The sequence below is a fragment of the Ictidomys tridecemlineatus genome, chromosome 9 (genome assembly GCF_052094955.1).
Source record: "Ictidomys tridecemlineatus isolate mIctTri1 chromosome 9, mIctTri1.hap1, whole genome shotgun sequence".
Lineage (NCBI taxonomy): Eukaryota > Metazoa > Chordata > Mammalia > Rodentia > Sciuridae > Ictidomys > Ictidomys tridecemlineatus.
Genome location: NC_135485.1, coordinates 126,873,302 through 126,889,848, shown reverse-complemented (window position 1 = coordinate 126,889,848; position 16,547 = coordinate 126,873,302). Strand labels below are relative to the sequence as shown.

The following is a 16,547-nucleotide window of genomic DNA, read 5'->3' as shown; positions in this document are numbered from 1 at the left end:
AATCACGATTTCTAACACTCCTCACCATGGTTAAAGCAACCTGTGTTGAGGAACATTTGAAATTTTGTGAGTGAATCTAGCATTTCTTTTTGTGGGGAGTACCAGAGATTGAACTTGGGGGCAATCCACCACTGAGCCACATCCCCGGCCCTATTTTATATTTTATTTAGAGACGAGGCCTCACTGAGTTGCTTAGGGCCTCACTGTTGCTGAGGCTGGAGCTTTGAACTCGCAATCCTCCTGCCTCAGCCTCTGGAGCTGCTAGGATTACAGGTTGAGTCATTGCACCCAGGGAGTGAAACTAGCATTTTGTTTCAAGAAACACTTGATTTTTTGTTATCACAAAAATGTTTTTCTAATAGGATTAGTTATTTTTATGTTCAAATACATGTATATAAATGTATGTTTCTTAATTAAAATGTCAAGGATATTTCATATTGAGAGTTTTAGCAAAAACAGAAACATTGGAAGTCATTCTTAATATTTATTTTAATTGTAATGGTCTTTTTGTATTACACAACTTTGAGTTCCAGTTTAATACTATTACAGTTTACCCAATACATTCATGGTTTTGAGAAACAAAAGAATTATTAAGTACTGATTGATTAAAAACTTGTTGGAATAATAAAAATAACCTAAATTAAACAATTAGAGAAAATTAACCCTCATTAAAGCTTTCCTTTTATATGAAATAATAATGGCCTACATTTATTGGGCACTTACAGTGCTCACTCTTGGTTCAAGTCATTGTTCTAAGTACTGTACTGTGTTCACTTCATTCCATGCAGTAACTCCAAGACATTTTTGTTATCCCACTTAACAAATAAGGAAATTGAAGCAGAGAAAGTTTCAGTAATTTGCCCATAGTCATTATAACAAGGGATTGCTTAGGGATCGACTGTGGATGGCCATTTGATGTTAAAGCCCCAAATTTCTCTTCTAATCTGTTTGGAAGAAAATTAATCTCAGAATTTCTTTCACTCTCCCCCCAAATCTCCTCTTCTCCTTTTCGATGCATTTTGACGTGGGGCAGAAGCAGCTGCCCTCTAATTAAGAGGGGCAGGTTAGGAGTTGGTAGAAAACGTTAGGGCTTAATTACCGCCCTGCTACTGCCCTGCTTCTGCCCTGGGCAAGTCACTGAACATCCCTGTCAACAAAACTGGGGTTGCAGTGCCTGGGATGGATGCCAGTAGAGACTGGAGCTCTGCTCTCTGATTCCATGATTTTACTCTTATGGATGAGTTGAACTACAGTGTTAAGGTTTCAATTACAGGTGAATATTGGGATTCTCTTGACGGATGAGGATAAGCGGATGACTTAGAATTCTATGAGGCTTGCTGTAAAAAATAGTCTTGGGGCACTGAGACTTAAGAAAATGCTTCCTCTTTATAGAAATAAAGACCAATTGATAATGTGCACTTCGATGTCTTTGACTTCCTTAGAATAACATCAGTGGGGTGCGGTGAGAGGAGAGGGAAGCTCTTGACAGTGTGTGTGATTCTTCAGTGTATGTGAGGGATTTTCCCCCCTGCTAATGTCCCCTTTTCTCCTTTGTCTTAGATGCTGTCATTTTTTCAGGGAATGTTTACTTTCTATCATCAGGGCCATGAACTTGCCAAAGACTTCAATCACTACAAAATGGAACTACAGATCAACATTCAGAATGTAAGGAAACAAAAACTTTCTGGTGTAAGAAAGTGTATTTTTTCATGTGTTTCGTATGGGAAAAGTCTTACTAAACTAAGATCAGGCTGCTCGGTGGGGACTGAGAAAGTGGGGGTCTGATGCCACCTAGTGGTCAGCTTTTCAAGTAACTAACTGCTCTTCAGTTAATTGAGCCTCAGGAAATTCTGCCACCTGGTGGTTCTTCCTGAACTTTCTGGAACAGTTTTAAAAATGAGTTTTGTTCTGTTAACTGAGTGACCCTGCCACTTTAGTTAAAGGCTTTAAAATGATAATGAGTTGAATTTCTTCTCTGTTAACCAAACTTCATGACTTTATTCTTAGACAGGTTTAGGTTTCCAGTGGAAGTTCTTCCCTACATTTTAAGTACGTTCACTAGTGTGCAGTTGTACACAATTGCTATCAGTCTGCATTGTTTTTCTTTGGAAATCAGATGCTTTTTTGGCAGATCTTGAATAAGGCGACTTTAGAGAATATATTTACTAAACGGTATAGTATATATGATTTTAAGTGGCAGAAGTTTTTTTTCTCTTAACATTTTAGTTGATCCTAGATGTGTCCTCATGGAAAAGCTAGTCAGGATATGTTTAACAAATATTGAAGCCTTGTTATACAGCTTTGGGCCAAACTCATAGCATACACTGAAAGATATAAAATAGATGGACAGTCAGTTTTGAGGCATTAACTGCTTGTGCTTTTATTTATTGCATGATTAGAAATTAAGAATAAAGCCTCCCCCCATTTTTTTATACAGTTCTCCATATTTGGCAGTATAGATAATAAAATCTTATTTTTATAATTGATATGTCAGTTTTGTTACTGAGCAGCACCAATACCAGCCCAGGGAATGGGGTAGGTTATAATCTTTGCTGCTCCAGAAAAGATTCGGAGTCCATTTGGTAGGACGATAGGTTTTATTTAAAGCCAGCTTTGAAGGAAGATCTATTTCAAAGGTTTCTTCTTGGAAATCTCTGCAGGTGAAATAAGCTTTTTAAACAAGAGACAACAGAGAGAACTCACAATGTGTAGATTTGGTTAACCTGTCTTAGGCCTGTGGAGGAGGCTGTCTCCCTTTGTAGCTTTCTTAGGGCCTGTGGGGCCACTGAAGAGTGGCAGGGGCAGCTCCTCAGCTTCTGGTCTCCGCAGGAGCAACTTGCTCTTTATTTCAGTGGAGGACCCCCAAATTAAGTTTGGTTTTAGTTTCCATTCATGGATTGTTTGGCCATTTAGCTGGGTCAAAATTATTAGAATCCTTGTAGATATTTTCCTGCTGCCATGGTCCCAAGATCAATGAAAAGAATTATAAAATATGGATATTACTATAATGTAACAATTTAAAAATATAATTCCAAATCTATATAGATTAGTTATACTCACCTCAAAATCATTCTGTAACATGTTTAGTCTAAAGAATAGTAAACTGCAGAACAGTTTTATAAAGATGTTCGTTTAAAAGATTAGATTATTACCATTATTTTTAAAGTCAGAACATAAATGCATCTTGTTTTTACATTTTTTATTCTCTTTAGATATACACGACAGAGTGTACTTTGACATACTATACATACATGCAGTACAACTTCCCATTAGAAGATTAGATTATGATTCTGATATCCTACCCCCTCCCTGCTCCACCTTCCACCAACTGGGGATGTAACTTGTTGAAACTGGCTTTTCCATCTGGGCCTCGTCTGTCAAGCTCAGGGCTGACCTGGAGGAGAACTTTCAGACAGGACCATATATAGAATTTGTGGGGCACATGTAAAGTGAAAAAAATTGAGCTCCTTATAAAAAAAGGATGAAGAAGTTTCAAGACAGAGACGGCAAAACATTAAGCCTGGCCTGAGACTTTCTGAGCACAGCCCTGTGTGGTTGTACAGCCTACCTCCCTGGGAAGCCAGCTCTGCCCCAAGCTCCGAGGTGACATGTTAGGGACATATCAGCCTCCGGGGGCCTTCAGTGAAGCTATCTTGCTTATGCATGAAAGTATGTTCGTAATGTATCTATAGGGCATGGGGGATCTAGTTACTTTGCATGCACCAGAATAATTTGAGAGAGATGAGATATGTCTATGGGATTGAACCATACTCGGTCATGAGAACGTATAAGCAAAACTTGAAGTCCTGCTATCGTTTGAAATATTTCAGAAAATGACCTGGTTAATATCCTTTGTATATAAGACCTTACACCTTTGGCAATTACGTTCATTTTCTGTAGAGAAATGGGCAAACAACAACAATTTACTGAACAATAAAGTACAAAAACTAAAACAAACCTTTTTTTAAAAAAGTTTAAATGTATGAATTGTCATCAGTGAACTTCCTAAATCCTTACTCTGTTGTCTAAATATTCCTCTCTCGGTTTTATTCTGGATGTTTCTGAGGTGACTCGTGTAGTTCATTCATGTAGAAGCTATTCTTTCTCTCGAACTTGCCTTCAGTATTGGGAATGCCTGATCTAGGGGTCTTTCTCCATTCCTCTCCGTCTTGCTGGGGTTGAATCCAGGTCCTGTGCCTGCTAAGCACTGGCTCTACCAGTGAGCTACACCCAGTCTAGGAGGTAGGCTTTAATTTTTTTTCTTCTATTTAAGAGACAGAGTTTTGCCAAATCTCCCAGGCTGACTGGGCACTCCTGGGCTCAAGTGATTCTCCTGCCTCGGCCTCCTGAGTGGTTGAGGCAGTAGGTACACACCACCACTGCCCCTGGCTCTTCAGTTTTGCTCTTAGCTAATTCTCTTCCCTTCAGAAATCCCTCATCTTTGAAACATGTCATTCATTCTGTGCTATCTGTTCCACCTCAATGGTGCTATCATTTACTTATTTCTTGGCTCTTCATCTTTTTCCTTGATGATATCAGCTTTTTGTATAATAAAGAGAAAATGCTGGTTATATAAAACTACATGTTACTGGAAGAAAATCCGTGTGTGTGTGTGTGTGTGTGTGTGTGTGTGTGTGTGTGTTTAATGTGACAATGAAATATCCTGAAATTTTAAAACTAAATATTACAATTAACTCTGCTTTAACTTGGGTACTTTTAGTCAGTGTTTTGTTATTCTAGTAAATTAAGTAGCAAAACCTACTGTATGATCAGAAAAAAGCTGAACTTTATTTTTTTAAACTAAGAACAATGTATTTCCCCCTTATCTGGTTACACCTTTTTCTATTCAAAGATGGTTAGACTTTTTTGAGGGATTCTGTCTTCATCCATTTTCTGTAATCTTGAGTAATAAATGGAAAGCAAGAAAGTAGCAAGATGGCTTTTAGAAAATAGATTTCAGAAGAATGGAAATTGCAACCAAATTAAAGGATATTTTATAAAAGTAACTGAACTTTTGTGATTCTTATTCCCAGAAGACTATGGGGTAAGGAAGACTGGAATTCTTCTTTGAAAGGAATAACAGAAATTTTAGGATTTATTGAAAATCTCTAAAAGTCTATCAGATACTAAGAATGGCTAAGTAGTGTCTAACAGTATGAGAAAATATTTTCCTTTGTTAGAAAATCAATATTGATCCCCCCATGGCTTAATTATAATAAAACAATAGTAAAATAGTACTGCCTAAATTAATTTTGTTACTGTGTGCTGATGATTGCCCTAAGTGACTTAATTTGAACTATGCACGTTTAGTCTTCATAAAAGCAGATGTTGTAGATTTTTCTTTTATTCTAATTTGAAGGATAAAGAAAAGAAGCCAAAGGAGAAATCCCTTCTCAAACTATCCTGCCCACTGGACAGGGCGAGCACTGGACTTGAGCACACTTGTGCTGGGTCCACAGTTTCAGGCTCAGCATCGTGGAAGAAGATGGGTCGGACCTGGTGTATCCGGGATCAGTAAAGACGGATTTGAGAAACAACTTTCTGGTTCCGCTGGAGCTTAACAGCCAATGTGTAACACAGGACTCCCATTTATCAGAACTCGGATTTAGGCACTACTAGTACACTCACTTCCACTTCTCACTGATCCTAATCAGAGCCCGTCTGGTTTTCTGTGTAAGGTGTCTTAGGGTCTTTAGACCCCATGGGCTGTTTGCCCAGGATTTGCCACTCCACTGTTGTCCCCTGTCTCCTCCCTATGCATAAAGCACTTGCAGGGATGATGTGGAACTTGAGTATGTGTGTGTGTTTGGGAAGGTTACCTGAGTAGGGCTTTGTAGGGCTGCTCCTGGTGTGGAACGGGTTTCATGAAATCCTCTTCATGTTTTGAATTACACTCTGCCATCTTTTGCCCCATGAATGAAGTAAGTCATGGGGCCAGGAAGGGAAAGCGTCATGAAAAATGGCAATCTGTACATGGAACCGTTGCCTGTACCCTAAAGTCTTATTTCTGTGTACAACTTGGTGTGTACAGCTCTTCCTTCTCCTTTTCCATTTCTCCTAAGCGTGGTGCCTCATTGGACCCATCAGTTTTCCAGGTGTGGTCAAATGTGTCTCGATTCCACCTTGGCCCCCAGATGCAACCCCGCTATGGCCAGATGGGCGCTATAATAAAAGGCTTAATTTATAAGGCTTCATTCAAGGCTGGTTTGTTTTAAAATGTTCGCTGAAACATGGAAGGAAAGGACGTTGGCAGTGGTATGGTTGTGACATTGGATGGAGCTGGGCTGCACCCTGCCTCTCAGGTCATTCGGGTTAAAGCACCATAAAGTGTTTCTGGTAGTGCCAGTCACAGTGTGAAGTACTCAAATGTGAACTGTTGTGACATTCATAGCCTAATATAGGCATCTTCATAAGCACCTAGAATTAGAAATCGGGAATTGTTAAGTTCTAGCTATTCTATTGATTTTTGTCCAAACCCCCCCCCCCAAAAAATGTGATTTTCACCCCAGTTTATAATTTACCTAAATAAACATGGTCTATTAAGTAAAGAGCTAAAATGAATGTTTTCTTCTTTTTGTGAGACACAGGCCCTGAGGAATTAGGGCAGCGAGGTGGAGGCCTGGCATGGTGGCATTTGCAGCAGGGGATTGTGGCAGAGGATGTAGACGTAGCGTGTAGAAGGTGGCCGGAGTGTTTGGGAGCTTGCTTTCCTTCTGCTGATAGGTTAATTGAACAAACTGAGCAGAGAGATTTAGGATACTGACAGGTCTCTCAGTGTTTGAGAAGAAATTTATAAATATGTAAAGGGATGGACTAGAAAAAATCCTAAATCATTAGAGTAAAATTAGATTTATTGGGAGAAAGTCATGGGTTTGGCTCACATAGATGTGGAAGTACTGATCTGTGTTTGTGTAAGTGTATAAATGTGGAGGGGTATCGCCCAGGTCTGTCTCCTGGGAAGATTCAGCAACGTTAGCCCCATAGCTGTGGGCCCGCGGTGTCCAGATCTTGTTTTCTGAATACTGCCTCTCACTGAAACCAACAAGACTTCTGGAGAAATGACTGATTCTAGGAGAAGGAAAACATAAACTTCTGACGTAAAATCATGTCAGAAGATGGTAGCCAGGTTGAAGGAGTTTCTACTGGACAAATTTAGGACAATTTGAGCATTGACATGAGTGGGTCAGAGAACGAGAGAGAATGAATGTGTGTGTATTTGTGCATATGTGTATTTAATATACACACATATGTGAATTTTCACGACAATTTATAATTTGCCTAATTGTGCATATGAATATTTAATATACACATGAGAAGAAATGAAGGTTGGAAGGAATCTCAGCAAAACAAGGAGGGAGGAAAGAGCGATCAGAATAAAGGTGGGACAGGGATCCCTGGAGATGAGCCATGGGAAGGAGAGGGAGCGGATGCAACACATGAGTACTTTCATGAAGTACACAAAAGATTTATTTTTTGAGGCTTTGTGTTTAAAATCAACCTCTGAAGTTAGGTTTTTTTTTTTTTTTTTAATCTATTAATCAGACTCCCCACCCCTCTAGGAAAAAAGGGACGATTCTACCATTTTTCCACTCTGAAGACCTTTGGTAACCCTTTTCATTGCAGGGAGGGGAGAGGAGAAATTTCAATAATAATTTTCTATCTCGGCTCCTCCACAGTTTCACATCAGCAGTTTTTCAGTATTAATACAATTATTTTCGAGTCTGGATGAAAGAAATGTCCAGAAGCCCGGTGGTGCTGACGCATCACAATTTCCTGGGTAATTTTGTCACTTCACCTTCCATATTCGTTCTCCGCATAGTTGCCTGACAGACATTGGCATGCTGAGTCTCCTGGGTTTCGGAAATGTGATTTATCCCTTCAGATATCAGAGGCGTTATTTGTAGGTGAGATTTCCCTCACTTCAGGGAAGAAACGTCATTTTCAAGTGCAGTTACCACAACCTGGAAAAATATACTCTTGTGTTTATAAATTTGCAAAAAGGAATTAAGATGTCCAGTTTCCTAGTGCTCAGATTGCTAGGATAATCGTAACAATCTGAGTCATGTTGGTTGTTGCAAAAATCTTACTTCCCAAGTAGAAATTCTATGATCTATTGTTTTTTTAAAATCTAAGATTTAATAATAACATGAGAACTAAAAGCAGGAAATTTTATGTTGGGCAGTGAAATTATTTATGGTGTTAAAGTTTCAGAAGTGCATATTCTTTGGTTATTGTGGCTTGTGCTTCTCTGTTGGCTGTTTGACCACCGATTTTTTTCCCCCCTTTGAAAAAAGAATTGGGATATTTTGACAATTACAAAAAAGGAATTCTACAAATTTGATTATGGTTATTCAGAGACTTTAAAATTCATGCAGAAAAACCTCATGAGAAATTTAAATTTATCTTTTGTCCATTTCAGACACGGAACCGGTTTGAAGGAACAAGGTCTGAAGTGGAAGAACTTATGAACAAAATCAGACAAAATCCCAAGGACCACAAACGAGCAAGTCAGTTTACAGAAGAAGGCTACCTGTATGTACAGGAAAAAAGTAAGAGGCTCTCAGACCCTGACTGAATGGTGGAGGTTGATTAAAAATCCAATTGCAGTTGGTCCTCTGTGGATTTCCAACTGCAAATTGAATGTACTTGAAAAAACAAAAACAGACCCTTGCAATTGTACTGAACATGTACATACTTTTTTTATCATTCTTTCCTGAACTACACAGTATAACAACCATTTATTTAGCATTTATGTTGTAAGAGTGTCATAAGTATTCTAGGGAGGACTTACTGTATATTGGAGGGTATGCATAGGTTCTATGCAGATAACATGCGATTTGATATAAGGGACTGATTTGAACATCCCAGGGTTTTGGTATTGATTGTGGGGACATTGGAGATTCTGGAACCAAGACCCCACAGACTGTATTTAAAACTATTTATTATAATTACTGTGGCATTTGCGGAAATTATTTTTCTTTGCCCCCCTTCTGTCCTGAGAGGCATATTTTGTTTGGAAAAAATACTTCATACATACATACATACATACATACATACATACATACCCTCTCCTTCCCCTTCCCCTCAACCTTGCCTCTCCCCATGTTAAGGTCCAGATGGGTATCTTTCTCTTTCTTCAAACTATTTCTACCCACACCATCTCAGATACTTTATTCTTACTAAAGTTATGAAGACTGCAGATGGTTATTATAAAAAATATTCCCATGTGGCACCCTCATTTATTTTACAGGGTTTTTAGTCTTGGTGCTTTTTCTAGTTCATTTTGGGTTGCTCTAACAAAACACAAGAGGCTGGATAGTTTATAAAGGTTTATTTGATTTAAGATTCTGGTGGCTGAAAAGCTGCATCATAAGATGGTAAAGAAACAGAAAGGCAAATGGCCACATGCAGAAGATTGCCAAGAGCCCAGACTGACCTCACTTTATAACCTACTCCTGTGAGAACTAACCTGGTCCTACATCAATCCCTCCCATGGACGGAGCCTTATGACCTAATCATCCTTAGAGGCCTATCATCTCATTATGGTTGCTTTGGGGACCAAGTTTCCTGCACAGAAATCTTTGGGGGACAAACCATAGCAATTGCTGTTGTTGTGAATATGCAGTACATTTGGTGGTGATGTTTGGAAAATTAAATAAGTCGAATCTCTTTCAAGCTTTAAAAATTTGGTGTCTCTTTAAACAGTTAAGCTCTTCAAATTTGATTCTTCTGTGATGGAACCCTGTTGCTAGTTAGTAGAAAGGATGAGAATATGAAATGTGTCTACATTTACTGTTTTCCTCCCTTCTCATCCTTACCTGTACTTACAGGGATTTATAATTTTCATTTGTTAAGTGTGCCTGATTCACAGGACTTTGAAACTGACCAGTTTAGTAGTGGATAGTACTTGGGGAACAGGTTATGTGCCCTCTATGCTTGGAATTGAAGCTAATGGTCTAGGTCATCAGGAGATGGTGATGCTTTTTCCATTTGCCCTTGTTTAATCTGAAATGCCACAGTCTTCACTTCTCATCTCAATTCCAGTTTTAAAAATTGAATTTGAAATAACTAAATTAAAATCCAGGATAGAGTCACGAGAATGTTAGAATTCTTATACGTACGATATGCCCGAGTGAAAATCACAGGGAACTTGAGACATTCATAACTTACTAAACTTACTTTGAGAGAAATGGAGCTCAAATTAGACTGGAAGAAAACCAACAAAAACTGTAGTGGCTAAATTCTAATTTACTGTAGCCCAGGCACTCTGTTTAACTCTGTATATGCTGTGTTCACTTAATTCATAAAACAATGCTATGAGGTGTTATTACCCTCTTTATCAATGAGTAATGGAGGCAGAGGTCACAGTGTTCCCCAGATCACAGGGCTAGTAAGTGCTGGATTGAGGGTCTGAGACGGACGTCCAAGTTGCCACTCAGGTGGGCGAGAGCCTCATTGGCCACCATGCTCAGAGCCTGCTGAGTAGGATCTGGTGGGGGTAAGGAGGGCATGGTGGCTTAATTAGAGGGAAGACCTTGAGATTGGGTGCAGAGACTCTGATCTGAGATTTGGCCTTGTCGTTTCTTAGGCATTTGCTTGAAGCTTAAGTGTCTGTATATTAAAGAGACAAGAACATAATCATTTCTTCTTTGAGATTTTTTTTTTTAAATTAAATGAACTCTCCATGCAATATCTCCAAAATTACAAACACTGGTTATTTATGACACAAACCTCAGTAGTTCTCAAATTGAGATCTTTGGATCAATAATCATCTGACATGAAATTTTTATTGTGATCTGGTAAACCCTTTCAACTGCCTCATCCCACCAAGATACCATAAATAGGTTTCTCTAGAGTTGAATGTATTCCTTTTATTTTTTTAATATATTTTTCTTAGTTGTGAGTGGACACAATACCTTTATTTTATGGGGTGCTGAGGATCGAACCCAGTGCCTCACTCCTCCTAGGCGAGAGCTGTCACTGAGCCACGACCCCAGCTTGAACACATTCCTTTTAAATGAGCTTTTTTCTTTTTTTTTTTTTTAAGCCTCCTCATTTTTTTTTTTTTAAATTTTCAGGTATAGGTTCATTTGTGTAGGAAATTATGGTGTTTGAATGTTTTTTCTTTCTTTTTTTAGAGTCCTTACTTGGTAAATGGTCAACTTCTGTTGGTCCTAAGCTTTGATTTATGATAACTGGACTTTTTGTTGTTGCTGCTGCTGGGAATTTAACCCAGAGCCTTGTGCATACTAAGCACATACTCTTCCCTGATGACTAGACTTTTATTGGCATGTGCTGTTTCAGCTGCTGGGTATCCCTAACAAAGACACAGTGAGGAGGAGCTCTAATGGTGGGAATACTGACTCAAAAGAGTTAAGGGGATTTTGAGAATGTTCTGGTGCATGTATGGTCTGCTTACCCCTGTCGCATCTTAATTTTTTTTTTTTTTTAAGAAAGCTAGCAGCAGGTTTACTGTAAAAGCAATAGAGATAGACTTCTCCAAAGAGAAGGAGCACTAGAGCTGGGAATCCCTTAAATTCCTTACTCTTCATTTCTATATTTCACTCCCCACCCGCCCTCCTCAAAGCTGGGGATCAGTTCCAGGTCCTCAAACATACTAAGCTAGCTCTGTACCTCCGAGCTCCTCCCCAGCCATGCATATTTCACTTCCAAAGCCTCGATTGTGCCATTATCCAAGGGCAGCAGTTGCCAGGGTACTTGCTGTTAGTGGGTTTAGAGCACTAGATGGATTTCTAGACTGGCTGTTTTCTCCTCAGCACTGTAATTCTACAATTCTGTCATTTTGAGGAGCAAGAATCAAATCCTAAACCATTCCAGACATCACATGGAACTCTTGTGAGCTCCTAATACCTACAACACTCAAAATAGAGCTTCAAATGAAGAGATTTTTCAGTTGTGAGATAACTGTTATTTTTTTCTACCACACTGTTTGAAAAGTATGCTTTTAAAGCACTTGTGTTTTTGCAGAAAATGTCTTATAATCTTGTCTCCAAGGACCTCTTTGGGCCCTTTGATTTTCCCTAGTTTTCTCCTTTTATTAGAAACCAGTGTTGTTGCTGATTCATTTTATTGAACTGTAGTGGATGCTATTTATTGTGATCATCTTCTTAGTAATGGGCTTAGAGTTATGCATATCTGCTTATTTATGAAGAAAAACATGGAAGTTATGTTTTTGTTGAAGGGCCTGCTCCATTTGGTTCCAGCTGGGTCAAACACTACTGCATGTATCGGAAAGCAGCCAAGAAGTTCAACATGATCCCATTCGAGCACAGATCTGGGGGAAAGCTTGTAAGTACTTGGATTTACTTTGTTCTATGTGAAAGAGATTCTTTGTGGAGGAGGGTGTCACTTTAATGGTTTTTATTCACTACAGGTAAATGAATTTTATTTTAAGGATTAAAATCTGTTTTCTATTGTTTCCAAATAGGCCCCCAAAGAGAACAGTTGTGTTTTTGGAATTGCATTCATGGGTCTTTGCAGTCAGAATTAAGCAAACAAACAAACAAGCAAACAAACAAACCCAGTTGATTCCTTTTATGTCACTGGTTTTGTAAAGTAAACACAGTAATCTTCTGTGACTGAATGGTTCCCTAGAGTTTTCATAGGAGGTCTGATTTGCACACTTATGGTATGTTCAGAGCCTGAACCAGTGTAGAGGTTTCTATAGGGAATTTTACTCATTTTCTATAAGCGGTTACGACTGAGCGTTGGCTTTGACTGAGTTTTCTGTTGAAATGAATTCATACAGAGTTCTCATTTAGGTATTTCCCATTCAGCTAACTACTCCTCCCAAAGAAGTAAACAGTAAAGAAAAGCACAACAGTAAGAACAGAGTAAGCAGACCTCAGGCATTGCTATGTGGGAAAGTCGATCTCTGTGTTTTAAACAGAAGGTACAGCTTAAAACATTAATCTATGCTCTGGAGACAAAGCTCTTCTCCCTCATAGTGAACATGATTGGCCGCACATTTTAAGCAATCAGGATAATTCACGGCTTGCTGGGTGGATGGGTGTGGTTAGGTGAACACAGAATGAACCCAAGCTGACTTCTGTTTAAATATACTTGGCTTCTGCCTGAAAAAAGTGTAAGACAGGTTGTAATAAAAACATATGACGTAGTAATGAATTAGACATGGCAGTGCTGGGTCCTGCAGTGGAGAGGACACAAGGATGTCATTCTGGGAGGCAGATGGGGTTACGACTGAGCGTTGGCTTTAACAAAGTTTTCTGTTGAAGTGGATTCAAGTCTTAAGGCACTTGTGCTTTGTGGCATCTTTCTGTTTTACCCTCATAATAAGTATATTTTAGAATTTGATGTTTTAAAATTGTATTTTTGAATGTTTTAAAAATATTCTAGATCCTCATATTCTATAAAGTGTTCTAGAAGTGTGTACTCAAACTTCTTATGGTTTTTCTTTAGTACCTGCATTGCTTTTGTCTCCCATTTTCTATCTTTTATCTCATGTTCTTAGAAGAGGTGGTTGTCATGGGTTGGATGTGAGGTGTCCCCCAAAGCTCATGTGTGAGACAACACAAGAAGGTTCAGAGGAGAAATGATTGGGTTATAAGAATCTTAACCCAATCAGTGAATTAATGCCCTGATACGGGTTAACTGAGTGGTAACTGAAGTGATAGGGGGTGGCTGGAGGGGGTGGCTGGAGGGGGTGGGGCTTGTTTGGAGTATACATTTTGCATCTAGAAAGTAGAAATGCTCTTTCTGCTTTCTGATCACCATACCAACAGCTTCCCTCTGCCACACACTCCACCGGGATGTTCAACCTCATCTTGAGCCTCAAGAAATAGAAGCAGCTTTTTATGGACTAAGACCTCTGAAACCATGAGCCCTCCAATAAACTCTTCTTCCTCTACAGTTGTGCTGATCGAGTCCTTGAGTCACAGCAGCAAAAAAGCTGAATTAAACAGTGGTTAGGGAAATATAGTGCATTATAGTAAAGAAAGAAAAAATAAGTAAAGATAATCTCAGTGACTGCCTCAGGAAACAACTGTGTAGATTGAGTGGTTCAGCTTTCCATGGTCATTATATTTGACGTAGGGCCCTTGATGTACTTTTGGGTTGCTCCATGTGCGGTTGCAATGTTTATAAGTCAAAAAGGATCACTGTTATAGTCAGCTTTTTCACTGCTGTGACCAAAAGACCTGACAAGAACAATTAGAGGAGTAAAAATGTCTTTGGGGCTCATGGTTTCAGAAGTCTCAGTCCATGGAAGGATAGCTCCATTCTATGGGGCCTGCGGTGAAGCAGGACATGACGGTGGAAGAGTGTGGTGGATTTCAGCAACTTGGGAAATTGGAGCTGGAAGCAGAGCGCGCACTCCTCTCAATAAAGACAAAGTACATCCGCCAAAGACATGCCTCTATTGACCCACCTTGTCCAGCCATCCCTGCCTGCCTATAATCCCTATCGGGATCAATGCGCTGATTAGGTTAAGGCGCTCGTAACCCAATCATTTCACCTATGAACTTTATTGTATTGTCTCTCACGTGAGCTTTTGGAGGACACCTCACATCTAAATCATGGCAGTCACATATTGACTCTGACATACGATATGGCATGATATGAAGTAAAACAAAGTTGCACACTTTAGAAAAGAGGACATTAGGAGAATAGCGTCCTAGCATCTGGAAATTGCTGTTAATTTACCTTTTAAACTTGGCATCGGTCCAGTCTGGTTAAATGTTACTGTAGTCGGCAAGAGCTAGAAAACCTTAAGAACAGGACAATGACAAAAATGATTAACAGTTTAGATTCTAAACTGTGTTTGTTTGAAAGAGATCAGGGTAAAGAGAAGGGACTTAAAATTTTGAACCTTGGCTCCCCCAGGATTGGCAGCTTGGAGTGCAGATGCTTGCTCTGTAGTTTTGAGAATGTAATGCTTATTTGCAGGGCGATGGAGAGGTGTTCTTTTTGAAAGACTGCACCAAAAGGCATACGGACTCCATTGACAGAAGGTTTTGTTTTGACATAGAAGCTGCTGACCGGTAAGTTTGGGGAATGAGTGGACATGATGAAAAAATTTAAAAATATGATTTAAAAACAGAGGTTAATTGCAACTGATTTTCATGTCCTGAAGAGTGCTCTCTTGTTATATTTCCAGGCTGTGTATTCATGGTAAGTCCATTAGTCTCGGTCCCTATGTACGGTTGTGGAGTGACTTGGATGAAGTTTCAACTTATCCTAACTTCTTGTCACTTAATAATGTCATAGCATTTTACTGTTGATCCAAGTCTAATTCATAGCAGGAAAAGAGAATGAGAGAGAGGAGAGTGTGGCGGAGAGAGCTCGTGATGCAGAACCAAATTCATTTTGGGTTGTGTGAGTTTGTGTCTATACCGTGTGATGGAGGGTCTCATGCAAACCCTGCCTATCTATTCACAGACTGGTTGCTTTTTTCTTATTGTATGAATTTCAGTTATGGTTATAACTGTCAGAAGGAAGTAAAACAAGAAAATAGTGCGCCTGTCAATATCACTGCTATTCTGGCATTGATTTCTATGTCTGCCTATATGGCCAAGGAAAATCATGGTCTTCAGAGAACATTTCTGTTTGACTCTCTGACTAGACAGGGATTCCTTGCCAGCCCCAGTTTTGGCAGGAGTGGTTTTTAGATAAGGATATTTCTTGTTTGTATAATGAAAGTTTATAAAATGAGATTAATTAAAATACCTCAACAGTCAAAACCCAAAGAGATCTGTGCTTTACTTTCTGGTAAATGAATCAAATGCCAGGCACATAAAAATGTGACCTTAAGCACCATGTATATTTGTCACAACCACAAAAAGGACAAGTAGGCAAATAAGCCTTTTGCCAAGACTGTGAAAGAAAAAGAATGTTGTAGAAAAGAGGTTTAAGTTTTAAGTCAATAGGAACTTGTTAATAACTTCAATGAGCCAGGTGTGGTGGTGTACACCTGTAATCCCAGTGACTTGGGAGGCTGAGGCAGGAGGATTGCACATTTGAGGCTAGCCTCTGCAATTTAATGAAACACTGTCTCAAAACAATAAAAAATGCGAAGGGCTGGGGATGTGGCTATATGGTTAAGTGCTCCTGGATTCAATCCCCAGTACCCAACAAAAAACAAAAACCTCAGAGGGAGAGTCACTCCATATTATACCTGGAGCACATACCTATAGCTGACTTTTAGGTGCCAGTGCTATGAATCTTGTGTCTTATTGAATCTTCAGCATCTCTCTGTCAGGTGGCTATTATTGTTTCCATTTTTTTTTGGTGGGAAACTGAGGCAGAATGGTCAAGCTATTGAGTGGGAGAGCTGAGTTTTTTTTTTTTTTTTTAACCATTTAAAAAATCTATTTGTGCCACCTATTGTTTTGGGGCAGAGTATGGGGGATTGAGCTCAGCCTATTTTGTATTTTATTTAGAGACAGGATCTCACTGAGTTGCTTAGTGCCTTGCTTTTGCTGAGGTTGGCTTTCAACTCAATCCTCCTGCCTCAGCCTCCCAAGCTGCTGGGGTTACAGGCATGTGACACTGTGCCTGGAAAGAGCCGA

The 16,547-nt window shown here is 39.3% G+C and overlaps 1 protein-coding gene across 4 annotated transcripts in view; it reads left to right on the top strand.

Annotated features, from left to right (window-relative positions):
* Positions 1–16,547, top strand: part of Arhgap10 (Rho GTPase activating protein 10) — a 290,987-nt gene that overhangs the window by 107,959 nt on the left and 166,481 nt on the right. For 3 of the 4 annotated variants that reach the window (XR_005737333.2, XM_040293220.2, XM_005327533.5), the window contains exons 7-10: positions 1,561–1,665; positions 8,420–8,549; positions 12,203–12,309; positions 14,926–15,020. Coding sequence is in view for 3 of the 4 variants with exons in the window: in XM_040293220.2 (XP_040149154.2) it covers positions 1,561–1,665; positions 8,420–8,549; positions 12,203–12,309; positions 14,926–15,020 (437 nt within the window). In the remaining variant the exon portion in view is untranslated. Of the gene's footprint in view, positions 1–1,560; positions 1,666–5,359; positions 6,558–8,419; positions 8,550–12,202; positions 12,310–14,925; positions 15,021–16,547 lie in introns of those variants that run through there. The other variant, XM_078022056.1, reaches the window with a different exon arrangement.